The sequence below is a fragment of the Athene cunicularia genome (assembly GCF_003259725.1).
Source record: "Athene cunicularia isolate RWA chromosome Z unlocalized genomic scaffold, athCun1 chrZ_part1, whole genome shotgun sequence".
Classification (NCBI taxonomy): domain Eukaryota; kingdom Metazoa; phylum Chordata; class Aves; order Strigiformes; family Strigidae; genus Athene; species Athene cunicularia.
The window spans coordinates 13,227,679-13,255,260 of record NW_020799142.1 but is presented as its reverse complement, the minus strand read 5'-3'; the positions used below and the strand labels follow the sequence as shown (position 1 = coordinate 13,255,260).

The window sequence follows — 27,582 nt, the reverse complement described above, 5'->3', positions numbered from 1 at the left end:
AGCCCAGAGGCATTTAAGTAGCTTCTTAAGAAAACAAGAACAACCCTGCATGGCCACCCCAAGTTAAGTCCTCCAAAGCATATGCAGGAAGGAATTCAGAACTTGGTTGAGCACCGAAATGTAGTTTTCCCTACATGAAAATGTTTTTGGCTGAAATATCTAAGGTCACGCAAAGGTAGCCAATACATAAAATGGTGACTGCCTTTCCTAGTTTAACACTAGTTAAACTGAACTAGTAAAACTGGTGTTAAAAGATTCTACTCAGTGGCTTGTCATATTTCTTAGCTACCATACTGGCACTGTGCAAACTTAGTTAGCTTTGACAGTATTTTACTTAAGGTTTTCCTATGTATAAAATCTTTAAGTGTAGAATTCAATTTTAAAATAGTGGATAAATTTAGGACCAGCTTACTAAATTGAGGGAATGAGTCCATACAGGAGAAAAAAAAAACAACTATATCCTGCACTTCTAATAAAATGCAGAGCAACCAACATAAACAAGTATTTTAAAGAATATAAGTTACCTGTTGCTGTAGATGCACCAACAAACTAAAACAGTAAAACCACAACTATCCAGACAAAAAAATGTAAATAACTTTATTTATAATCTGTTTTCAAGTTAAACTGACACAAGTTGAATGAGATGTAACCAAGTCGAAGGAGATGTCACCATATGATAATAAGAGGTAGGACAGATACAGAAATGGTGGACAAGCTGCATTTTGCCAGTATGACTTCCTGTGGCCCTGAAACTGTGTATGAATCCAAAGCTGCACACTTTGTTCTTTCTCAGTATGCATGACTGATTTTACTTTGTACTTGTTACAAAACCAAAAGGGCAACTAAAACAATTTCTAAGCTGAGTATTTCATTGTGTCTTTATGATCAGGCATAGTTAGAAGAGCATAATTCCATGCAAGGTTACAGTTTACAATTTGAGTGCAAAACAATTTCTTCTCTAACAATTATCACACTTATATGCTGATGGAACAGTGATGATATGAAACCAATTTGGTGTTAAATGCATATTTGCTCAGTTGAATGATAAAATGCAGTTGACCTTAAATTAAAGCAGTATTTACAGGGATTATGGTTTACCACTTGATCTAGCAGGATGAAAAAAATTAGTGCAAAATAAAGTGCAGTTATTACACAGGAAAAGATTCTGATCTCACCCTGTGATAAAGACATATTGCATGACTGTGAAACAATCTAGCCTATTCGAGGCAAGATAGACTTCAGCATAAATGATCCCTCTGTCCCGATTTCAATGGGAAAGCGTGTAATGACAGCTCCTATTATTGATTTAACTGTTTTTTAGTTAGGCTACAAAGCCCTTTATGTTAATATACCAGAAACAAAGAACTTTAACAAGTTAAGTATTGTGCCAGTCATAGCACATTCCTAAAGGGTTAGCTAATGCCATCAATGTTTTAATAAATATTCTGGTTACATATTTTTGTACTGGAGTAAAACCTAAACATGAAAATACTGTAGTATGTGAAATAAGTTACCACTCTATAAGATGATTTCAAGAGTTGTTTTCAAGTAACTAACCAACGCTTCATTTCATTTAACCTTGGGGATAGTTCTCCAATAAATCCAGATAACTATAGGGCTTGTATTTCATAGTACAACTTCTACAGCCAGTCTTATAATACTCCCATATTTTGTAGTTCTTAAGGAACTCTGAAGAGGTTCTTGACACTTCGGTCTTAAAGTAGAAAGATGACTGCATGAAGGTTGCTGTCACAAAGGATAAATGTATGAAAGATACTGCAGTGCTGCCCAGTCCACTCTGGATTTATTGGTTCCCCTTATCAAAATTAGTAAAATTTACTCTGACATTTGAAAGAGAAAACTAAGAGGAACCATGAAGTTTAACAGGAGGTATGCTCGGAGCAATGCTTTTCTCCTGAAGCACACGTTATTCTAAGCAATGTACAGTAGTTGTAGTCCACCTACAGCCTCCATTGATCTTTCTTGTAAATGGTATCCTGTCCTATTAAATGTAACTGAACTTAAGTGGCAGTTTTCTTGAATGGACTAGATTCAGGATCTGAACTACTTCAGAAAAAAAAATCCTGTTAGGGATTTTCTTCTTTGTCATCAGATGTTAAGTCAATACCTGTTACTTGGAAATGTATTTAATGTAAGGCTTATCTTTAAAGCCTCAGAAAGGCAGCTACAGCAACTTAAATATAGAATTTTTAAAAATAATTTTAATGCTGTGTATATATGCAAGCTCTATTGAATAAAGTATGAAATGTCTTAAAGTTAAGTTTCTCTATTAAACTTTACCACTTTATTCATCAAATGGTAATATGGATTTCCTATTTTTGTGTTTTATCCAATTCTCTTAATTTCCCCTTGGATCCATCTGCATATTTTACCCGTTTTAGTAGGGGAATACTCACACAATAAATGCACAACTGGCATTTGTTAGTCAGGACATGACTTCGCCCCAGATTTTGTATTTGCTTCTATTCGAGGTGCTCTTTTCTGCCTGCAAGATGAATCAGATATGATGTCTGGAATCCAGGAGTTCCTGTGTATTTCTCCATTTGGGAGTCTACTGTTACTCCTCCACATACCTTCCTCCACATACCTTCTCAAGTCTAACTGGCCATCAGAAATCAGTCTGTCTTAGAAATCAAAGCAGGTTCCTCAAATCAGTTTTTGATATACAAAGAGGAAAGTGTGAGTGTTGAGAACCTCTCTAAAGTAAAAACAACTGTACCTTGTACCAGAAAGCATCATGAACAGTAAGCAGAATAAAAAAGAAGCTAACATCATAATACAGAAAAGCAGTGATCTCTAAGATTCACTAAGCTAGAAAAGCCAGGGTAGGAACAGAAATATTACAGAGTGGAAGAATCTTTAACTTGGTCATATAACCATCACTTAAGATAGGTATGTGTAACGAAACGTAAAAAAAAAAAATCCTTAATTGTTTAAGCCAGTCATTTACCATGCAAGAATAGAAAGAATCCTTCTAAGGCAGTTATTTTTTGATAAATTTTCAGTACTAGTTATTTGTACAGTCACAGGACTAGTTTTAGCTTATTACAATTAAGAATTTAAAGCTTATGTTAAATACTGCATACATGTGGAATGTAATACAGTTTGCCATGCCTAGGAAAATAGTGCCATAATGCTGACCTCCAGGGCTACCATCGTGATTTGAGGATGTACATGGCAGCAGAAAAGCGTAAAACTCCATAACACTCTTTCCCAAGCCAAGTTCTATTTTGGTTTCTGTGTATTATTTTACTCAGGATTAGTGTCTTCTCTTTCTCTGCATTCTGTGGTACTCCTATGCAATCGTCTCCTTCCCCTATGCCCAATGAATTTGAAAAATATTTCATGTTACTAATGACAGCCCCTCCACAGGCTTGAAGAAACAGACTTTCTAAGCATTAGTTTTAAGTACACTCTATACTACTCCCAACACTGATTTATGTTCATTATAAAAGGGCACATCAGATGGGCCTTCTGTTTCAATATTTGACAGGGAGTACAGCCATAATGAACTTCACCATAAGAATAATGTGCCGTTTACACTAGCATTTTAGAATTAAGCTGTTACGCAAGATCAGCCCCCCACAAGACTCTGCATTCAATAGCCCTGGAGATCAATCTAATGCACATACTGAAAATGATTTGTACTTGGGGATTTCAATACCTATTTAGTGTATTAATTTTCAGAGGAGTAACTATACATAAACGGTATGTTTGAAGTTATGTGCAATAGATCTGTTTAACAGATTTATTCTAGTTTGCCAACACACACAAAGAATTTTCTGTCTTCTATTCAAGCAGAAGAGTTACAATGGTGCTTTTGCTACTAACTATGGTATGCATTTTGGGATTATATACCATTCCAATTCACACATCTCCTTTAAGTCAGGAATGCTCTTCAGTGCTGCCACTGAAAGATCTGCTCCGGACATGGTTTCTCAGTTGCTCTATGAGCTCTGGATTCTGCTGCTGTATCTGTTGTGCAAACTGCTGCCCCCTGTGTTGAACAGTTTTAAGTTAAATCAACAAGTGAAAAAAATGACAAGCAGCATTTGTAAGAAAACAGGATAACCCAGTACAACTGAAAGGTGCATTTTATGAAAGTTAAGACTAAAAATAACTTCCTGCATAGTCTTAAGGTAGTTGTAGTATTATGACTTTATCTAAAGTGTCTCCGAACAGGATTATCATCAGATCTTAATTTTTTTTCTTTAGGACTCTTCTACTTGATAACATGGAAAAAAAAGTACTACCTTAACTTGGTAAAATTAGCATTTAGCAGTAAATATGCTCCAGTGATTCGCTCCTTTCTTTTTTGAGAGGATCCGTTCTAGTTGTTTAAGATAACTACTTTTGTAGTTGAAGTACAACCTTACATTAGTTTTTCCAGAAACACAGTGTGCAGCTGCCAACTTGTACTTGTGAGCAAGATGTCATTAGTAGAAAGCAAGCATACAATTACACCTTTTGTCTTATATGACTGAAGTAATGACAGATCCATCTCCATATCAGTTGTTGCTTAGGAGTTAGATTAATTGGTTAGATTAATTCCATGTAAAAGATAAATATAGCACTGGTTTACTAAAAAAGGCAAGTAAGTAAAATGTACTACTACTATGGCTTCTCTGTAACTCCTTCATTTTGCCCAAGTAGCAAATTACTAAGACTCATTCAAACCACAGTGCCAGTTGAAAGAAAGCCACCATTTTCATAGATCTAGGTGAAGTACATATTTTTTGTGAAACCAGCCCTTGATTTTGTGGGAGCACATTCCTGTCTATGATGTGAATTATAAATTAGAAGGGGCAAAACTGAAAAATAGTTTGAAACAGGCTAGAATGCTGAAATAAAGTAAAATGGTATGCCCTTTAAGAGGTCTTGCCATATAAGCAAATGAGATTTTTGTGTAGGCTCTTCCAAGATGATTATTGTTAGATTTGGGTCTTGCTTTTTGTACTGAGTTCCCTGAAGCTTCCCTTGTGTAAATGGAGGGATGCCAGAGCAGAACTTGTTGCAACCTGTAAAAAGTAAAATCTGTAACCTTTCTAACTAGTGTCTGTGATATCAGATAGTAAACTTATCAACACAATTTGAAAGCAAGTGTAGGAGAACTTAAAAGATTTAAAGGAGCATTTTTAGTAAGTGGCATTTATCAAGAAGAGTGTATGAGAACCAGAAAGTGAAACTGAGCACACAAATTCAGTTATTCCAACTGATGGAAATGTACAAAGCAAACAAACAAGATAGTAGAAAATAAGTCTTCAAGTTCTCAGTTTTAATAATAATCAGGCATACAATGGGGACAGGCCACAGTGTAATTGGCTTGACACTAGCCCTTTTAAATAGATGTTGCACAATGATGCTTCTACAAATGCACCAGTTAAAACTATGCAATTCTTACTTACGCATGGATCAGACTGGACAAATCTGACAGGCCACCAACACCCGCAGCAGGGCCACCAATGGCGTTTGACATCATTCCTGACATCCTGAAACAGTTAGCACAGTGTTGGCATTGGGGTATGCAGGGACCGTTATAGTAAGCAATATACTGTAGTTCTTTTTTTGAATTGCTGGGAGGAAATAAGCTGCAAGAGAAAAAATCTGCAGTAGTTTTGTTTACAGTAAGCAAAAATAAATTACATTTTCAGGAATACAGTACTACCCTCCTTTTCTCTTACTAATTCACACCCTTAAAGACATTTGTTTTAATGGTACTCCACTTTAATACTTACAACTGTTGAACTTGAGGATTCTGCATTAAACTTGCTGCCTAGAATAAACAACATACAGCTGAAATTATAACACATTTTATACTGAAGTATTACTGCATAATACAGGAATTTTTTTTTGTTTCTTTCACCAGTAACAACTGTGATGTAGGTTAGGGGCCCAAAAATGGAGGCGGCAAGTAATTCTCAAGGTCAGACAGCGAGTCATTTTTTTTCCTTCAAAAGAAAAACTACAACACAGGAAAATAATTCATTTGTTCCTGGCTGAATGCCCTGTGTTCTATCCACTTGCCCAGGCATCTTCTGGAAATGACGCAAAAAATCCTTTCCCATATTGAAGAGTACATCTTTTGAATTTAAACAGATGCAGACTGAATAAGTCATGTGGTCACTGAAGTGGTACACAGAGTTCCAGTCCTTTTTAATCAGTAATGCTATCGGAGAACTCACTCACTTCTTCTTTGCCTACCGTCTTTATTATTTGGACCACAGTATCAGACCAGATGTATCGATCTTTCATGTGCTGTACATTTCCACACGGAAGCACTGGTTGAAATGTCCCGTTCTAAAGAAGCTACTGGAGGGGCAAGTAAAGTTTTAAAGGAAATAAGTATTTTTTTCTCAAAGGAAGTAAGGATTTTTTTTCATTTTTTAATCCAAATTCCATTCTTCAAAGTTAATTAATACCGTTTAGCTAAGAAAGCCATGCATGGTGAAAAAATTACTGAGGGACAAAACCACAATTTGCTGTTGTACTGGAAGTAAAGGAATACACTATATATATATATATATATGTTAATTATACTCACTGTTTGCACATCTCGTGAAGTTTTGCACACTAAGGATGTCTGGGATAATTTGAAAGTGTAAGAACAGAAAGGTCTCTTGGGTAGTTCTCTCCAAGTAGTTATTTTAGTGTTTGGCAGACTGCATCTGAATCAACTACTATTCACTTAAGAGGTTATTTGTTTGTATTCATTGTTGTTAACTGCTATGTGGAGAATAGAAAATAAATTTTCACCATGCTGTTGACAAGTGTTTTACTATCATGCCATCTCTTAAAACAGCATAGCTAATCTGTGCATATTGCTGTTCATAACTAAGATCGAATCACATGGAAGATGGGCATTATAGATTTATGTTTTGAGTGACTTAGAAAAGTTTAAATTCAGTGTAATAAAACCATTTCCATTATAATAAGCATTAAAATTACTTGTGTTATTAAAGGAAGTGTTGTTCTTAAAACTTTGGTTTTAAAAGCAGTATAATGTAAAGCCTGAAATATACTCACCATACTAATGAAAGCAGGATTATTTATCAAGCTTGCCATGTCAAAACTCAGTCCAGTTCCAGTCTACAAACAAATTACAATTAAAGATAGGTTTACCTATAAAATCCCAGTTAAAACTATGGTAAATCAACAGATACAGAGCTAACTTACAGGACTGGACATGTCTCTTAGTTTCTGTTCTGCTATTTTCAAATTTGACTTGTAAGAGTCATTCTCTGGATCAAGATCCAGTGCTTTTTGGTAACTGGTAACTGCTTCTTCATATTTATTCACTGAGGTCAGAGCCAACCTAATGTGAAATAAAGAAATCTTGGGTAGAACATAAATGACCATCAAAAGATAATAATGATACATTTTGTGTTCTAAGTAAAACTATCTCACAACTAATTTTCAGCTTGGGCACTAAGTTAAAGCAAGTTTTGCTATTGTGCTACTACTGTTTAGTGTAAGCACTTGTTTTTGCAGAAAAGATGAACCCTCAAGAACTCATCTTGCATTGTCTGTTCAATATATATGCACATTTCATGAAAAAACTCCTTGGCATCATCAGGTGATTTAGCCTGTATTTAAGAGCACAAGCTGGATCCAGCATCTGTAACTTTTTGCATAAGCTCAGGAATTCCTGTAAGGGTTTCCTTAACGTGGGTTCTGCAGCTTCAGGAAACCAAATACTGGAACCACAAGTTTCGGCATAATAGATTTTTGTCTTAGGATCAGTGGAAGGTTCTCATTTTGCATCCTCTAATTCAGCAGCTTGACAAATGGGTTATACAGGATAGTCGTGGCATCATTAAGATTCTCTAAGAAACCGTTGTATCAGGGAAGTCTACATAATGTTTTGAAAAAGATTATTCTCCAGCACAGGAGAGCACAGAACAGATCTACTACTTTTGAAACAGTATTTGTTTTCAAATTCTATTAGCTACTACATTTAGAACATTATCTTTCTTTGGACTATTCCAGAAGTCCATCTGGTAGCAGCTTCAGTTCTATCTTCTACTGTATTTTAAATTTATACTGACTACAAAACTAAACTTATCTTTTCCACGCTGTTGTATAACCCACATTCAGCTATTTAGTACTCCAGTCCCCCTTTGGTATGTGCTGAGCTACACAGACTGGTTGAAGGCTGTGCTAAGGCCCACTAACAGACCTTCGTCTTTAATATCAGGGTAAAGAGCTCAGATAAATAAGCTGCAGTCATTACTCTTAGTGGTGATGAACTTGGTAACAGTATGAAACTCCAGGAGTTTCCAGTAATGCTCTTGGAGGAACCCATATAACATTAATGTGTCCTCTCTGTTTAACACAGTTACTCCCAAAAAAAACATTCTCCCTTTTTGCCCATTAACTTGCCAGAATAGTTTCTGACCAGACAAGAAATGCAATCTGATAGTTCTGTGATGCAATCGTGTTTTTTACAGAGAAAGTATGTAAAATTTTGCTTCTTGGAACACAGTACAAGTCAGAACAGCAGGCAACAGTTTCCTTGCTCACAATTCCTACCTAGACAAGTGCTCTCCTGGGGTCATGCTGGAAGTATCCGTTTTAACTATCTACATGGCTCCCATCTCTGTATATTTCTGTGACCTTACAGAGTTTCTGTCAAATCCTAAGAAAAGCTGATATGCCTGCATAATGAAGTCAGAAAACACAGCTTTCTCATAAGGACTTTTTGTTGAGACACTGGTTTCTGCACTTCTTTTTTTTCAGTTATTACTAACCAAGTACTGTTTCCTCATTCAGCCTATGGCAGCTGTATTATATCCATCTGCTGAGTTAAGCACTGGCTTGTAGGTCAAAATTTATCCTCTATCAAAACAACCAATCAAACAAAGAAAAGCTTGACTGCTCAAGAATGATCCCTCTTACATTGTATATCAAAAGGCACACTGGTCTTAACCCAAAACTCTAAAATAACCTCCAATTTCCAACTAAACTGGTCTGCAGCTTCCCTCTATCTCACCAAAATCAGGGGATCTCAGGTTGTGCCATATGAAGAAACTATCTGAAGAGAATTAAATAGGACAAAACAGTCCCTAAAGTTTCAAAGTTAATTAATCATCTCAAAAGCCATTTGGCCATGCTTTTGTTAGTAAAACAAACTGTATCATGGAAAGTTTTCAAGTGGTAGAATTCCATTATCTTTGATCTTAAATAAATGCTCCCTGGCATGGTTTTGTCCCAGGCCAACAAGCATCATCCCAGAAAATTTTGGGGCATGGTTCAGAATTTAACATACGCCAGTGCAATTTAGCAATAAGCAATTTCAATGTGGCCACTCCAGACTGTTACTAGGTTTTAGTAACACGGACATGGGTCATTTTGTGCCAGTTGACCCAACGAACAATCCCAAGTATTTTTTAATTTACGTGTATATATATATATATAACCTCAAAAGCATTCAGCCCACACCCACTGTCCTGGTTCAACTAGGATAGGGTCAAGTTTTCCCCAGCAGGTAGAGAGGGGGAAGGGATCTCCAGCGGGTTATTCATACCATGCTGACGTCAGGTCCAGGGGCGGAGCTTTTTTACTTCCGCTTTTGGTTTTGGGGGTTGCGATTCACACATGCGGCGGGCTTGTTCCCTGACCATTTTGTAGTATTTCTCTGTATAACTTTTGTCTTGTTCACTGTTATTGCTGTTTATTGTTGTTATCATTGCCACTGTTGTTGTTCAGATTGTTCATCACACTGTTGTATTAAATTTCTTCTTATTTCAGCCGGGGGTCTGTGCTTAGTGGGGGAGGGGCAATGTGCTCTCCGGTCCCGGCAGGACTTAAACCAACACACCCACAATACATTGGATTATTGAAAATGCAAAGCTACGTATCTTGGAAGAATGGCCCTTCACTCAAGTATATACCCCAATTCAGAACATTCCTGACATTCTTTTCAGATAGCATTTAATCAGACCCACTGCCTAAAGAAGCTATACTGTTAATCTCTCAGGCGTGAGAAAAACTACCATAGGGACGTAGCTTAGTCTTGCTAAAATATCTGTTTCCAAAGAGCTACTGAACAGAAAAAATAAGCCTCTATTCCTGATGATGTGAAGCCCCAATACTTTTAGCATTCTGTTCTCTTTACAGCATCATTAACAGATTCACTGTTCCAACTGCAGACTTTTGATTACTCATAAGCAGGTAGGAGGTAGAAAAAACACACCATGACAGTCTAAACTAAACTTGCAAGGTTGATAAACTGAAAGAAAAATAATGCAAACCTATGAAATCTGATATGAAAATGCTGAGATTAACCGCATATATAAAACTTAAAGCTGACTGCCTGATAGGGTCATCTTCAGAAAACTGCTACACTTTGAGAACAAGAATCTCAGCTAAGTAAACCTAGATCCACTTATTTCAGAAAATCTATGGTAGTTTACACTGGGGTCTTCAGTGTTTACTCAGATTTGTATTAGCTTACCCCATTCTCCCATATGCTTTGCTGTACTTTGGATCTATTGCTATGGCTCTCTCACAATCCTTTATTGCTTCCCTGTAGTTGTTGAGCTTACTTTGAGCAGCAGCCCTAAAAGAAAGATGGGAGGGAGAGAGCTTTGTCAAAAAAACAATAAAAGAGAACCCAAGCTTAGATATTCACATGTCCATGACTAACTCTAGACTTGTCTGAGTTGACTTTTCATTCACTATTTAGGCAATGCCTCAGCTTTCCTCAGTTAACTAGGACAAGCAAATGTTCTGAATTAACTATATGCTTAAGGGCATTGCTAGACTAGGGCTTTGGAGAACACACACTCACCTTTGAGGGGACAAAGGATAAATAATTCTAAGGAACCGTGCACAAAATACATCATAAAACCTATTAAAAGAATTGAAACTCTCAAGTAGTAGTTTACATAAAATCATTGTTTAAACAGAAGTATTTTATACAATTGGCATTTTCCAGCAAAAAGTACAGTTTTACTGCCATTCAATAGAATGCTGTGATTTTTTCCCTGCTCAGTTTTTTAGCAGGCAACTCGTGCTTGCAAGTAAATCAGAATAACATTTCTCAATGTCGCTGAATTACTAAATTAGAATTGCATCTCTATACTAGAGAAATACTAAATGTTGCAGGCATTTATACAATAAGATTAAAGACCTGCCCAAATTAAAAAGGACATCAGAACAGATTAATAATCAAAACTTCCCCAGTCTGAAAGGTCTCAAAACACTCTCATTCTTCTTTGATTAAAAAAATAGAAATTAAAACCTTTCCATTGCATAAAGCATTCTCCTTTTTTATTAGGAATGCTAAATGCTGCAATCATCACTATATTCAATCCTTTCTCTGTGATAACCTCTAAATTGCATGGTTTTTTCTGACTTTGATTAAAGTATCTTCTGAATGGGACTACTTATATATTAGGCTGCTTAACATTTGTCTGAGTTCACATATGCCAGTGAATATATATGCATAAAAGCTGGGGACAATGCTTAGTCTCCCATGCATTGAAAAGAAAGTGGTTTTTCCATGTTTACAAATAATTTATATGGCCAGTTAAAACTTCAAGGGCATCTCAGCTCTTTTTTCTCACTGCTGTGATTAAAAAGCAATACTGTTGAAGGCAGTGTTTTCATTGCTCCCAAACTACCTAAGAAAGATAAGAATAAGGCCCTACATTTATGAAAGCAACTGCCTGTCTTATTTTAAGTATCTTCGTACACTACCGTGCTTAGTGACATCGAGATTCATTCTGGTTCTCACAAATGTGATACATGATGACGTATAACACACAGTGAATTATTTCTACTCTTGCCAATCACAGATTTGGTCTTAAACCCTATTCTACTGAGAAAACTTTCAGTGATTTTGGGAGGGTTTTGTATCTGGTCTTAATTTAACTTTACACCTAAAATCACTTATGTGATCAGTTTTCTCAAGAAAAATAGACAATTTACACTTTGAACTGCTGTCTTAGAGATGTAAAATATTAGTAAACTGCACATTTCCTTTTTCCTTATGCTTGCCACAAAACAATCTTTCACTTGTATTTATCACAAACTAAACTCTGGAGTAATGGAAGCACAGATCCAAAACCAGAAAAATCCAGCGGTTACAGTGCCAAAAGCCCCTGTATATATCACAGAATCAACTAGGTTGGAAAGGACCTTGAAGATCATCCAGTCCAACCGTTAACCTAACACTGACAGTTCCCAACTACACCATATCCCTCAGTGCTCTGTCAACCCGACTCTTAAACCCCTCCAGGGATGGGGACTCCACCACCTACCTGTGCAGCCCATTCCAACACCCAACAACCCCTTCTGGAAAGAAATGCTTCCTGACATCTAGTCTAAACTTTCCCTGGCACAACCTGAGGCCATTCCCTCTTGTCCTATCACTTGTTACTTGGTTAAAGAGGCTAATCCCCAGCCCTCCACAACCTCCTTTCAGGTAGCTGTAGAGGGCGATGAGGTCTCCCCTCAGCCTCCTCTTCTCCAGACTAAACACCCCCAGTTCCCTCAGCCGCTCCCCGTACGACCTGTGCTCCAGACCCTGCACCAGCTCCGTTGCCCTTCTCTGGACACGCTCGAGTCATTCAATGTCCTTTTTGGAGTGAGGGGCCCAGAACTGAACACAGGAATCGAGGGGCGGCCTCCCCAGTGCCAAGTACAGGGGTCAGATCCCTTCCCTGTCCCTGCTGGCCACGCTATTGCTGACACAAGCCAGGATGCCATTGGCCTTCTTGGCCACCTGGGCACACTGCTGGCTCCTGTTCAGCCGGCTGTCAATCAACACCCCCAGGTCCCTCTCTGACTGGCAGCTCTCCAGCCACTCCTCCCCAAGGCTGTAGCGCTGCTGGGGGTTGTTGTGGCCCAAGGGCAGCCCCCGGCATTTGCCCTTAGTGAAACTCCTGCAGTTGGCCTCAGCCCATGGCTCCAGCCTGTCCAGGTCTCTCTGCAGAGCCTCTCCACCCTCGAGCAGATCAACACTCCCACCCAACTTGGGGTCATCTGCAAACTGACTGAGGGTGCACTCGATCCCCTCGTCTAGATCATCAATAAAGATGTTAAACAGGAGTGGCCCCAAAACCGAGCCCTGGGGGACACGACTCATGACCGGCCACCAACTGGATTTAACTCTGTTCACCACAACTCTTTGGGCCCGGCCATCCAGTTTTTTACCCAGCAAAGCGTGTGCCCATCCAAGACAGGAGCAGCCAGTTTTGTCTGGAGAATGCTGTGGGAAACAGTGTCAAAGGCCTTGATAAAGTCAAGGTAGACAATACCCACAGCCTTTCCCTCATCCAGTAAGCAGGTCACCCTGTCATAGAAAGAGATCAGGTTTGTCAAGCAGGACCTGCCTTTCATAAACCTGCTGACTGGGCCTGAGCATCTGGTTGTCCCACATGTGTTGTATGATGGTATTTAGGATGAGCTGCTCCGTCAGCTTCCCAGGTACCTGACAGGCCTGTAATTTCCCAGATCATCCTTCCAACCTTTCTTATAGATGGGCGTCACATTGGCCAATTTCCACTCTGTTGGGACCTCCCCAGTCAGCCAGGACTGCCAGTAAATGATGTAAAGCAGCTTGGTGAGCACCCCAGCCATCTCCTTCAGCACTCTCGGGTGTATCTCATCCAGTCCCATAGACTTCTGTATGTCTATGTGATGCAGCTGGTCACTGTCTCCTGGATTGTGGGGGGGTTGTTCTCCCAGTCTCTGTCTTCTGGCTGAGGAGGCTGGATTCCCCCAGTACAAGTAGTCTTGTTATTAAAGACTGAGGCAAAGAAGTCATCAAGCACCTCAGCCTTTTTCTCATCACTTGTTACCGTATTTCCTCCTGCATCTAGCAGGGGATGGAGACTCTCCCTGGTCTTTTGCTACTGACATACTTACAGAAACATTTCTTGTTGTCCTTGATTGCTGAGGCCCAAATTAATTTCCAACAGGCTGTTGGCATTAGCCCTCCTGATTTCCACCCTGCATAGCCTCACAGCATCTTTGTAATCACTGTGTGTGGCTAGCCCCTTCTTCCAAAAGCTGTAAAACTCTCCTTTTCTCCCCGAGTTGCAGCCAAAGCTCCCTGTTCAGCCAGGATGGTCTTCTCTGGCACCGGCTTCTTTTAGAGCACCTGGGGACCGCCTGCTCCTGAGCCATTAAGACTTCCTTCTTAAAGAGCGCCCAGCCTTCCTGGACCCCTATACCCTTCAGGAGAGTCTCCCAGGGGATCCTTTCAAGCAGGTGCCTAAACAAGACAAAGTCAGCCCTTCTGAAGTCCAGGATGTCAGTCCTGCTTAGCTCTCTCCTGACCGCTCTAAGAATAGAGAACTCTATTATTTCATGATCGCTGTGCCCTACTCAGCCTCCAACTGCCACATCATCCACCAGCCCTTCTCTGTTCACAAAGAGGAGATCCAGCAGGGCACCTTCTCTGGTTGGTTCACTCACCAGCTGCATCAGGAAGTTGTCTCCCACACATTCCAGGGCTCTCCAGGACTGGTTCCGCTCTGCTGTGTTGTATTTCCAGCAGATGTCTGGGAAGTTAAAGTTGCCCAAAAGAACAAGGGCAAGCAATCGTGAGATTTCACCTAAATGCCTAAGAATATCTCATCCACCTCTCTGTCTTCGTTGGGTGGCCTATAGTAGACTCCTACTACAACATCTGCCCTGTTGGCTTTCCCCCTGATATCCTTAATATATCCTTCTGGTAATGGAAGCACTGAAGAGTGTAGAGCGGAGTGGCACTAGAGGCAGGCTAGTTCCAGTAGGGCTCATGGACTGTACTGCCTTTGCTGTTATGCAAGTCTTCTGGGCAGTATTCTGAAAGAGCATACTTATGCTACTGGGTTAACATGCACTTCCAGACTTCGTTCTTCCCCTCTACTCTAGTCTGGTCCGACCCCACCTCGAGTACTGTATCCAGCTCTGGATTTCTCAGCAGAGCAAAGACATGGACCTGCTGAAGCAGGTCCAGAGGAGGCCACAAAAATGATCAGAGGGATGGAACACCTCTGCTATGAAGAAAGGCTGAGAGTTGGGGTTGTTCAGCCTGGAGAAGAGAAGGCTCCACGGAGATCTTATAGCAGCCTTTCAATACTTAAAATGGGGCCTACAAGAAAGATGGGGAGGGACTCTTTAACAGGGAACGCAGAGATAGAAGAAACGGTAACAGTTTTAACAGTTTTAAACTGACAGAGTGCAGGTTTAGATTAGATATAAGGAAGAAATTCTTCACTGTGAGGTGGTGAGACACTGGAACAGGTTGCCCAGAGAAGCTGTAGATGCCCCCTCCCTGGCAGTGTCCAAGGCCAGGTTGGACAGGGCTTTGAGCAACCTGGTCTAGTGGAAGGTGTCCCTGCCCATGGCAGGGGGTTGGAACTAGATGGTCTTTAGGGTCCATTCCAACCCAAACCATTCTGTGATTCATCTAATCCCATGTCACTATGTCTTCACTATGGTGAAGACTAGATTATACAATAAAACTACAACATCCTTGTTATTTTTCAACAGGTCATGCATAAAAATGCTGAGTATTTATACAATGCTTGAAATCTCAGAAATAGTCTTCCCACATTGATACTTTTTTCCAGAGAAAGTCAATAGTAGGGGAGATGGAGATGGCAGATGAGTCAGTAGAACACCAGGAAAAAAAAAATCTTACCACTGTCAACAAACAGAATCACAGCCTATGTTATGATTTAATATACACTACTTAACTCACAAAAACCTCATCTCAAGTAATTTTAACATGTAATTTTAAAGCCCATGTTATACCTTTAGCTGACTTTCACTCTAGAGCTTTTAAAAATTTAATATTTCTTTATAGTTTTTTTTTCTCGCCTTGTGTTGTTTTGATCTACTTCACAATTTATCTTTAAAATAATGTTAATGAAGTTCAGGAATTAAAAGCGTGCTATTTTGTTTTTACCTGTTGCAGTAATAGACCGCATTGTTTGGATCCAGTTCTATAGCCCTAGTATAACAATCCACTGCAGCACCATAATTTTCTTCTTTCATATGATTATTACCTGAAATAAATTTTAAAAAGCTCTTAAGTAGTTAAAAATACAGTGCTATGTATGAGAAATAGAGCAGCCACATTATAGCTTCTACATAAGGTAGTTATAATTGCACTTTTTTGAGATACATTCTTTTAAATAGAATTGGCACAGAATAATGCAAATAGAAGTATTTGCTATGTCTGTAAAGTTTATTATCTACATCATAGTCCAACACATAAACCTTCCCCTTCTCATCTTGCTATACTGCACTTTCCAGATAGTTTCTGCTGTTAAGCAAAGGTCACTTTGTGTGAGAAGTGTAATTGTAATTGCAATTCTACTCTAATATCGATTCATCAGTTTTAACTATCTTTGCAAGCTGCATAATCCAACAGGCTGTATGTTAATTCCTTTTTGGTCTCATTTTCTCACACGTCCCAACAACTTCCTTGTAACTGTCCAAGTAACATGGAAAATAAAATAAAGCAAAACTAAGCACATAAGCCCAACTTCTGTGATGCCACATAATTCATTAATTAAGATTAAAAGTATGTATACATAATTAATATGAAAAGCATGTATAGCACAGGTAATCTAAAATGATTCAGAGGTAACATTTCTCACTCACAAAGCTCAGAATTTCTACTCTATTACAAAGTTTTATCAGTCCCATGAAACAATAGAAAAATACAACTTTTCTATGGAAAGAAAATTCAGGAGTAAGGTCTTTCAAAACCAAAGATATCTTAGACATACTTTCCTCTCCAATCAAGAGCAGTCCTGGTAGTTTCTTTCTTTCCTGATGACAGAGTAGTAGTGTGCCCAAGCTTAAGGTTGTCCCTGGTCCTGCGACTATGGACCTTTGGCCTGCTAGATCCTACAGAAGCCTTGGTTTCACAGAAATGTCAAGAAATTGTCAAGAAAATTACGGACTTCCACTGACTTCCTTGTATTTTGGCAAAATATTTCAACCCTCTTAAGCAAGAGAAGGGATAGGTCAGTAGGTTACTACAGATAACTGGTAAGCAAAGGCTGGAAAAGTTCAGTCAGTGCAATATTTTGCCTCTGACAGAAAGCAAAAGACTGTGGAGCAAGCAGTCCTAGGCACCTGTAACTAACTAAAAATAACTATACTCTCATTTATTTGTGAACATGCAGAGCTTGATAAAGAAAAAGATTTAAGTAACTAAGTATCATTAAGGTAGTACAAAATCATCTCTTCCCAATAGTGATATACTAGACTGTAACTACAGTCAGCAATCCCTGCCAGTAAGAAGGCAAACAAACTATAATTGCATATACCTTCAAAACATACAGAGAATGTAACCACATCTGTCTCAGTTCTACAGGCTCACCATCTACACATCTCCCTTTAATCTAAGGTAAAGATCTGTACACTAAATCCTATTGTCAGATAAAAGACTTGCAAGTTAGCTGCACTCAACGAGATTGCACCAGTCATTTCTCTAAAACAAAATTGCCATCAATGACTATCGAAGTTGGAATTTCTGATACTGCTCTGAACTAAAGACAACCTGGGGTACAGGGCTAAGTTGGAGCAACTATCAGTGGTTACCCTTCTTGCTCGCTCTCTCTCTCTCTCTCCAGCTCAAAATTGGCTAAAAAACCCCAGAAAAATAGCTAGACCTACTAGTTCTGCCGAGATTAAGCAATACAGGACAAAAGGAAAAGCAACAGTAATATTTTATTGTAACATCACACAAAAATTCATAAGACAAAAAAGACCCCAAAACGGCTATAAATTGTGTGCCCTCTATAACAAAAATAGTACTATTATTATGATTTATATCATTGTAATACCCAGATCTTTTTAGGATCAAGCCACTGTTACACTATACAAACCTGCACATAATCTCTGCTCTCACATAGTTTACATTAAGTCAAAGTGTCAAGTGATATACAAAGGTAGGCAAGTAAATTCTAGTCTGGAAGGTATATTACTTGCCAATTTTAAAACAACCAAAAAAGAAAACTCAAATATCTGATTTTGTTCTACCATTCATTAGCCAATTTTTACAGGTACTAGGGCTTTGAGAGCAGATGAGGAGCAGGCTGGTGGCCACAAAGGCAAGGGAAGTTATTCCACTGGTAAGGACATACAGATAGAAATGAGGAAATGACAGAATTACAGAATTACAGTATTATAGAAGATATGGGTCAGATGGACTTCCCCAAGGTATCTATCTCTGTAACTCAGAGCAGAAAGTACTCGTAACTGAAAAACATGATAGTGGTGATAGATAATACATGTATGAAAATGAGGAGGATTAATATGACAGAGCAGCATTAGAAAACAGGGCAGGAAGTTTTAATTTTATTATGGGAAATTTACCATTGGCATTTCAAGCAGGTCCAAACTGCTTACTAATGCCTCTGATAGCTGACACTTTAAATGGCCCTTTGTCAAAGTTTATACCCTTTCAATTTTTTCAGTAGAGACACAGAATTGCTTAGTAACACCACACAAAGACTTAACACTAAGCACATTAATTTCACTTCCTCAGTCTATTTTACAAATCCCTGTGGGCTGACAGATGACAAGACTGAAGTCCCAGATTTCATACAGGCATTGCTATAACAGCCACACCTGTAAAGTGTTGAATATCCCCTACAGTCCAATAACCATATTGAGTGCTTCAGGTACTCCTCAATTCCAATGAGCTGGCAGTAACAGACAGTAAAATGAAAATCCAGCATGCACAGCAGGTATGTTACAACTTACAAACAAATTTTCACTTGTGACCTAACCTCGTTTGAACTCTTATCCTTATAATTAAAGAACTAATGAGCAACTTTAACAAGGAAAACTTACTTTCAGCACAAGTAATGGACTGCCTTCATGACTACAGGTGACCAGTTTTAAGATAAGCCAGATATAGAACTCATTTTCAAAAACAGTAGAACTTCCACATCATTACCCTAAAATTTTTGAGAGGATTACATCTACCTTGCTATTAGAAACTTTTTTTTTCTGTAAAACTCAAATATCTGAAAATCCAACAGGTCATAAAAAATGTGATTTATAAAGCATCAATCCACCTGATAACAATTCATAACAGTTATCAGTGCTACATGCCTTTTTTTTTTCCCCTCTCCTTTTTGGGGGTAAGTAAAATAGATTCCTGGCTAGCATTAGTGAAGACTTCTATGGTACATTTGCTTTTCCTCAGATAACAGCTGTAACATCTACCAAAGGGAAAAGAAACAACTGTCTTTTCTGCAGTTTTTATAGAACACACAAATTATTTCACATATGTGAAATACTGACCCTAGGAGGTTCACAAGAATTTTTCTGTTGGCTTCAGCTAGGTCAGCTTTTTAGCCATGTTTTAGTATTCAGCTAGCACATAATCATCAGTATCACATAACTGTTTCAATATAAAGTAGAAACTTGTATAACAATTCCATGGACAAAGAAGAAATCTGTAATATACTGATTCATTCTTTTTTAAGCTTCTACTAGTCAGGAACGTTGCCCAGAACTTCACATGTTATCCCTTAGTTTTTAAGCAATCTCCTGAGCAAGAGAGAGAACAGACTATATTTTCTTAAACTCCCAACGGAAGAAATCACTTAGCCTTCTTACAACATACCAAGCAATAGAGAATATAAGCTTAAATCTTCGTGCAGGGTGCATGTTGCCCAGCTGCTCTACTATTACTATGTACAATACCCCAAAAATCTTAATAAAGCCTATGATGTTTATTCCTAAGTTTATTACTAACCTTCATCCTTCAGTTGGTCAGCCTTTTCAACATCCTCTGGTAAAGAATCTGAGAGAGGCAGCATGTCATTCTGTATGTAAACAAACCAAGTTTTTTTTCACTAAAATATAAGCCCTGATATTATTAAAAACTTTTTTTCATCCTGGGCAGTATTGTATCAACAAGAAACCAGATTTTCTGGAGTGCACAGGAAGTATGAAAGAACTAAACATCACTAAAACATCTTAAAAGAGAAAGATAGCTTGCTTTCTACTACTAAAAAAACCTTGGGGCTCACCACACATTTTAAAGAAGGGGAAGAGAGCTGTTATGTATATACAGTCTTGGTTTTCTTACTTCTCACTCTCCTATTTGCTATCCTGGTGTCCTGTACTGGGGATCCCAAATAACACATATTATTAGTACACAGTTTAGAAGTTCCCATTTTAAGGTTAGTGTTCATGGAGATGTTTTTAAAACTGAACAACTAAATTATTTCTGGAAGGTGGTGAGAAGCATCAGCAAACTACAGATGACCTCAAGCACTTCACAGACATTTATCTGTGGGAATTGCAAAATGCTTAACTGAAGGATAAAATCTGTCAAGTGAGAATGAGACATCCACTGTTCCGTAATTTTCTATATGGAATTGTCCTTGTCTAGCTGAAATTAATTCCTCCTACTGTCTCAAAAGATTCTCATTATATTTTCCTTAAGTTTCCACATCATTTTAACCTATACAGCACTTTAAGGTTGTGTATACAATATGAAATTTTAGCACATAGTGGCAGAGTAACTCTAGAATCTGAAATGCTTACCTTGTGGAAAGAATTTGTGAACATTTCTATCAAATCCTGTGGAGGTGCAAGATGAGTATCTTCCAAGTTAATCTTAAACACAGTCTCCAGACACTGAATTGCAACTTACAATAAAAAGATTAAAAATATAAGTCACCAGTTTCTCAATTGAATTATTATTTCACTAATTTATTTATAAAGCTGTGATTCACTTCCTTATTCAGCTAGTAAAAACAGCTGTTTGGAACATATGAAATAAAGAGAGGCTACCTGATCCCCACAGAACTGACTGCTGAAAAATAGTGCAAGCTATACAGAATCCATACATAGTTAAGCCATTATTCTTAAACCAATTTAAAACTTGTATTACAATTATTTAAATCATTTTTTTTAACATAAAAATATGAGGATTTAACAAAAGCACCACAACTCCTAATACAACTATGCATATGTCACACGCCCCGCCTCAAAACCACCACAACTGTCATATATTTGTGTGGCATAATAGTTGGAAGAAAATGGCTCATCTTTACTGTCAGGAATAAATGCAAGATACATTATTACTCTTATCTTTTTTTTTTTGGAACAAAATACATTCATTTGAAGACACTATTTATTAATAAAATGCTTCATTAATCACAAGCCTTTATCCTATTTAAGAATGTGTCTGCAGTATCCTTGCACATGTTTGGTTGTGTAAGAACTAAATGGCCCTCCCAAATCTGCAATAATGCAAATACACTCATAATAAACAATTCTAAAGAAAATAGAGCCAAATATCTAACTGAAGTTTTAAATGCACTCACATATTTTTAGGCAAAAGAAGATCAATGGCAATTACTAGATACAATTTTGTATATATATGTATTCTGTTAATCATAGTATATCTCAGATTATGTATTTTCCCTATCATCTTGAGAATCTAGTAGAATATTTTTATTAAGGTATATGATCTAATTTTTTTTTTGACTGATACCTGAGGAGGAACAAAGAAGAGTCGTTGTAAAGCCTAGTTTGAAATGAAAAATGCCTTTTTAAACTTGAACTACAGATAACCAGGTGTAGCTAAATTCAAATTAAGGATTAGTAAAAACTGAATCTGAGAATTTAAACTGAATTTCAGTCCAATGTTAATATAATAAATACCATTTGAATTATTATTTGCATTATAATGAACCTGAACACTGACCCAACATTAGAAAAGCTAAATTACTGAAAGTTAACAAAGGTAAAGTCAGCTTGAGGAGCCTATTTTCCACATCACGGCTGGGAGAAAGGGGGAAAAAGCAGACTTGTAAAATAAATAGTGAAACCTAGAAGATGTGATTTTTTAAAAACAATGATAACATATAAAAGAAATTACTCAGAAAAAGTTATGACATACAGAATGAATGTCGGTAACATGTAGCAATTTAATACATTGCTAAATATGCATACAAATTGCTCCTATAAGCTACAAATGCTAAAAATTTACCAATTTGCTGAATTCTAAATTACCCAGTAAGACAGCTGAAGGATTTGAGTCAAACTCCTTTGTCTCCTGCTATGTAGAAAAACTTAATTCTTCTAAAGTAAGCACTGATTATGCTGAGTTCAGAATTATATATTGATAGTACTTATCAAATCTATCATAAAATCAGTGGAATTACGTATCTCAGTTTTCCTTATATGACTTAATAGAAAGCCACTTGCCATAGTATACTTTCCAATTTTCCCCTCAAATTTATTTTCACCTGAAGGCATTCCCTTTTCTGAATGCCTCACCTCATTTGTAGTTTTGCATAAATTTAAAATACAACCTTCTTTATCTTTCTCAAGGCATTAAGTCTGTGACACCAACCCTCTATCATAGAAGAGATTTTTGCAAAGTGCAGCAGTGCAAAATACGCTTAAACAAAATAATCCCTAGTATTATTACTAGTAAGTTCCATGAAATAATCAGTTCTTACAGTGAAATCCCACATTTCTCTTTTAACTGAAAAAAAATGAATTTATAATCTGTATGATCTATTTTACACAGTAAAACTAGGAGCTCTTATGGGATGAGTCCATAGGTTAGAATAATAACCACTGGTTAACATACAAGCCAGCAATATAAACCCATGTAAAAATAAACATAGCCAAAACAGAAACTTTTCCAAATCAGAAGAGGTACTAAGTTATGACCAGACCAGTAACTACCCTGTTTTAATGGGATGTAGAAACATGAACCCAGTAAAATCAAAAGAGTGAAGACTTGTTTTTGTCTGAAAAGTATCTCAAAAGACTAGAGCACCAGCATCTCACTATCCCATTATAAAAGTGAGGCACTGTCAGTTGCCACAGGCTCGACATCATAAGTAAACTGGGAAAGACTTACTGCATGCACCACGTGAATAATCAATCTAAAATTTTTCCCATGTCTGATTTCAAAGGCCAAAGTTACCTGTTTTCCCTGTTATCTTAATCATTGCATCCACCTTCAGGGGCCTAGGCAGTTGCTGAAGCTTGTACTGACCACATTGGAAACTAGTACAGATACCTAGTACAGATACCTACCTTCCTGCTGAACTGCTGGGGCTCACACAAACACCTACTATCTGACAACAGGAGCACTTGGGCTGTGCTGAAGCCCAGCTCGGCATCCCCAGTGCCACATAGCTCCAGAAATTTTTGCTGTCCAAGCACAAGTTGCAAGCAACATCTTGGCATCACAGATAACATACGAGCTGTTAATTATACTCATATAATTAATAATGAGTATTAATTGGGCTGCTGAGGCCTCTTTAGTACATAGTATCGTCTTGCTTCATCTTACACATAACTTTCCCCATCTCAAGGATTACATGCATCCCTCGCCTTAAGGGGATACATTCCACTGTTTTGGAAACACTGCCTTAGAGAAATTAATTGCAGTACATTGATCTTAGATGTAAGGAAAAAAAAATATCACAGCCTTGTGCATGCTGTAGAGTTTCTGCCTTAATCCCACAGGAATAGGTGCTATAGACAAGCGAAAAAAATAGAAACTGTGAACAGGATAAAGAAATAACCGTCATTTAAACACTAAGCTAAAATAGAGCTTAGAAGTGAAGTTTCTCGTTCATACAACAGAGTTGAGAAATAACCACCAGAAATCTCTATCACTACTGTAGATCCTCAGGTGTAAAGGAGTGTGTTTCTCCTGTCTACCTTCTGATTACTCTGCTTTTTCAAAATAAGGCATTTTTATTCATCATGCAAGTACAAAATTCCTGAAGGTAATTTATACTATCATTGACATCATTATGTAATTCAGACATGCAGAATGCAGGTTATTAATATAATGGAATTTGAATACATGCTAGACTTCTATTTTGATAAAGTCTCGATTTGATTTGTAATGTTCTAGCTCTTTGTGTTGTTTTTGGGGGAATGGGAACTGTTTAAATCACTTCCTGGCATAAACAATCATATAGTTTTATTTTTTCACAGACACCAAACAGGTACATAAGGTACCAATGAAAACATCAGTAAAATTTTTTCATCCTTTATGTCTCCACTTAACATTAAACACTTCAATGGGTGGGACTTGGGTTATTGCAACACTACATACACCAAAGATATTTTACACAACTAAAATGAGTCAATTATTCAGAATGCCCGCCTCCTATCCTCTAACACATAGCATATGGTACCATGGTTTTAACAGTGTACAGCTCTAAAATTAGGATTTCATATCTGTATTAAAATGGTAAATTTTACATCAGCATTTAAGTAAAACTGAGGTTTTGTAATATTTTTTGTTCAGAAACCAGAATCTTAGAACTGATTCCTTCATTGCCTAAGGCTGCTCTAAGACACATTATCAGGTAAAATTTCAGTTATAAGCCAATGTTTATCAGTTTTGGTAGAAAAACAAAAGGAATACTCTACATCTCTCATTATCCAATTTCCAAAAACACTGCTTTATTTCATCAGCTGAACATCACCATAACGTGATACAGGTTAAATTCATAAATGACTACTTTTCAAATATACAGAATGCTCCAGATTCTGATGTAAAACTGAATCTTCTGGCTTTTATTCTTTTTGGAGTATTCTTTGAATATCATGATACAAATGTTTCTTTCTTGCTTACATTAGCAAACAATTACACTGTAAAAACAATAGACACTGGAAGGAAGCACAATCCAGGCTTATCTTTTTAAGTTTATGCCTCTGAGAAGCTGGACTTGCTTTGCACCTCAGGAGAGCCTACTCTACTCTCCACACCTCAGATTTCAGGTAACTAATTCAGTGATCAACTGCCTGGATGTTTTTTGTTGCACTGTTGGTCCTAGACTTCCTCCTCTTACCTCCAAATTCCTCCTCTGGTTGAGCGATACAACCAAAGACTGCTTGAAGCAGTGCAGATGTCTTTTAAATAAATGCTATGAAAAGTTCATTACAGAATTAAGACTTTTGTTTTTCTCTTGCTTAGTTCCACACTGTGATACCACCAGCCATGAAGTCTCCAGGAAATAAGAAAAAGGAGTAAAAGCAGTATGAAGGAGAAAGACAAGATACTGTAGTGCCAGGGCCTGAATAACAGGCCTCAAACCAAAGTTGACCTCTAGATGAAACTCACAACTAAACATTACCCATTATTAGTATCTGTTAATGAGTAAAATCTGTATTACAATTAGCATTAATTATTAGTATCTGATCATTAACGACATATGTATGCTCACTACTAAAAGATGCAACTTAGACAGAATATAATCAGTGGTGAGGATGAAATGCTGAGAGAACGTATCCAACTTCCCTTGTTTGGCCTTGTTCAAGGCTTGAGAAACCAAGTGTTTGGCCTCGTTGGAAACTCCCTTGGTTCTCCCCTCCGAGCCCTGGCCAGGCTTTGGGTGGAATCCAACAGGAGGGTGAAACCAGATGTTTCCCCTCAAAACAAAGGTGCCAGCTCTTCTGGCTTGATGATTTTTGGTATATAAGGCTGGACCTGCTCACAGGGACTTTGGCAGCCTCACCTACGGATGGACGCACCATGTAGGATTTCCCACTTGCGAGGACAGGCTCTGTAAATCCTCCCTGCAACCAGGGCTGCCCAGCGACTGCGGGGCTGGATGATGGTAACGGATGCAAGTGGTGATGTGTCTTAATCACTACTCTCCCCGTTGTGTAGCAATGATTAGGTGCAGTGCCTTTCTTAACTGTATGTAGTAATAATTAAGTGTACTATTCTGTATTTTTTCTTACTGCTTATTTTCTGTAGTACTTAGTTATATCCTTTGATTATTAACAGTAAAATCAGCCTACTCTTTTCACTCTGGTATCCAAGTTTAACTGGCATCCTCGATTAGGAAAACAGATACTATGAAAATACTAATACTGAATGTCTGTCAACAGAGGAATACACACAGAAGTCCATCTTCCTGTAGCTACATCTACAGATGTGTAAGACTTGGATGTGCAGTAAAAACTACCATACTGAAAATACTCACTACCATGCGCTCTTTGGAATCACTATTCACGTGAAAAAGAAATTAAAAGCATTTATTTTATCTTCCATATTCTTAGGATCTCTAAGCTTTCCCTCATAAATTACATTACATTCTTGCAAGTATGAAACAGGAGTTCTTCCCATATATCAAACCCAATATATGGTTAATTGTTTTAGTTCCTCTGTGGTCATCACAGCTACTATCAGACACAAAGTGCAGAAAGAAACCAAACATAAAAGTAAAAGGAATCAGCAGGCAAAAAATTGTGGGACACATACACAAATCATTACCACATCCTGCATTATAGCACTGATTAACCTGATGTGATTTGCAGTATCTATTGCTCAAAATTAAGGCAGTACATATTTTGTAACTTCAGAGAATTTTTTAAAATGAGGGATGTTTAAAATTAATAATTTCAGAAGCCTTAAGATCATTATTTTATTCACTGATCACATTTAGTGGCAGATTCAGTTAGGTCACTCCAGTTACTTTCTGTGGTAATATACATCAAGTAATTTAACACATGGGTAGGTGTTAAAAAAATATATATAAATATATATACATATATTAGCACCTTGATCACTTACCTTCCAAGCTTTCTTGTTCATCTGGAGTGAAAGTATCCGTCTGACTCTGTTCTCTCAAGAAATGGATGAATGCATAAACCAAGCGTTTGACTGATGACATTTTGAAATTGATGAGTTTCTCCTCTGTCTTAAAAACAACAGGATCTCTTATTTCAGAAAAAAAAAAAAAATTACTAGAGTATTCCAATCTCCCACAGACCTGAGTAAGAAGTTCACACAATACACAAAAATTTACCCTTCACCAGAAATCCCAATAAAGCAAATGTCTGAAATAAGTGGTTAAATTGTATGGATTAGGGAGAACTCCTACAGTCATCTAGTCTAACTATCAGCAAAAGAGCACAGATTTCCTCAGATTCATTCCGGTGGGAGAGTTCACTGAGGCTAAAGTAATTCAGCAACTTATTTTCATTCTTTTATAGCTTGGATTTCATTTCTAAGACATACCCACTTGGAAGCAGGAGCACATTTTTGACATAAGTCAAAATCAGGTAAAAAGCGACACTGACATAAAGAATGTCATACAATGACACAAAGAAACACCTTTAATAAAAGGTATTCTATTCTCTGACTTTGTGCTTCTGAAGAGTTTATGTTCACTTTGGAGAAAAAACTGGAACACTGTGACCTTAGTGCACACTTGTGACTAGTGACACTACTGGCTCAGCCTGGTCTGCATTCAGCATCAGCTGGGAGTTACGTAACTTTGAGAAAAATTTTAGTTCCCGCTTTCCAAATTATTTTTCCTTAAACCATTAGGATTTAAAAGGGCACGACCTCATCCAGTCGCTAGGGAAGGCGGGTTAGAAAAGCGCGTTAAGAACGGCAAGGCCGGGGCCAACCCTCGCTAAATTATTTTCTACATTCTACAAGCCCCGAGCGAACCGATGTGAGGCCAAACCCACACCGAGCAGCCGCCGCCGTGGGGACGGGGGAAGGCGGCTCCGTGCCGGAGGGGCGCCCGCCCCACTCGGGCTCTCCGCACAGAAGGGCCGAGGAAGCGCTCGCCGCCCCGT

General features: G+C 37.9%; 1 protein-coding gene across 1 annotated transcript; it reads right to left on the bottom strand.

The window, feature by feature from the left end:
- Window positions 1-574: 574 nt before the first annotated feature.
- Window positions 575-26,769, bottom strand: SGTB (small glutamine rich tetratricopeptide repeat containing beta). Its single transcript, XM_026865399.1, has 10 exons — window positions 26,567-26,769; window positions 20,542-20,645; window positions 19,745-19,814; window positions 15,926-16,025; window positions 10,475-10,579; window positions 7,195-7,333; window positions 7,045-7,107; window positions 5,757-5,794; window positions 5,427-5,510; window positions 575-4,018 (listed from the first exon to the last, which is right to left on the bottom strand). Exons 1-10 carry the CDS (start codon window positions 26,664-26,666, stop codon window positions 3,907-3,909), a joined length of 915 nt encoding a protein of 304 aa, XP_026721200.1. The 5' UTR covers window positions 26,667-26,769; the 3' UTR covers window positions 575-3,906.
- Window positions 26,770-27,582: the final 813 nt, after the last annotated feature.

Coding starts and splice junctions, on each gene's coding strand:
- SGTB (XM_026865399.1), bottom strand. CDS start 26,666: ATGTCATCAGTCAAACGCTTGGTTTATGCATTCATCCATTTCTTGAGA. Junction 16,026..19,744: donor TGACCAACTGAAGGATGAAG/GTTAGTAATAAA, acceptor AATTTATTTCAG/GTAATAATCATATGAAAGAA. Junction 5,511..5,756: donor AATCCTCAAGTTCAACAGTT/GTAAGTATTAAA, acceptor TAACTGTTTCAG/GATGTCAGGAATGATGTCAA.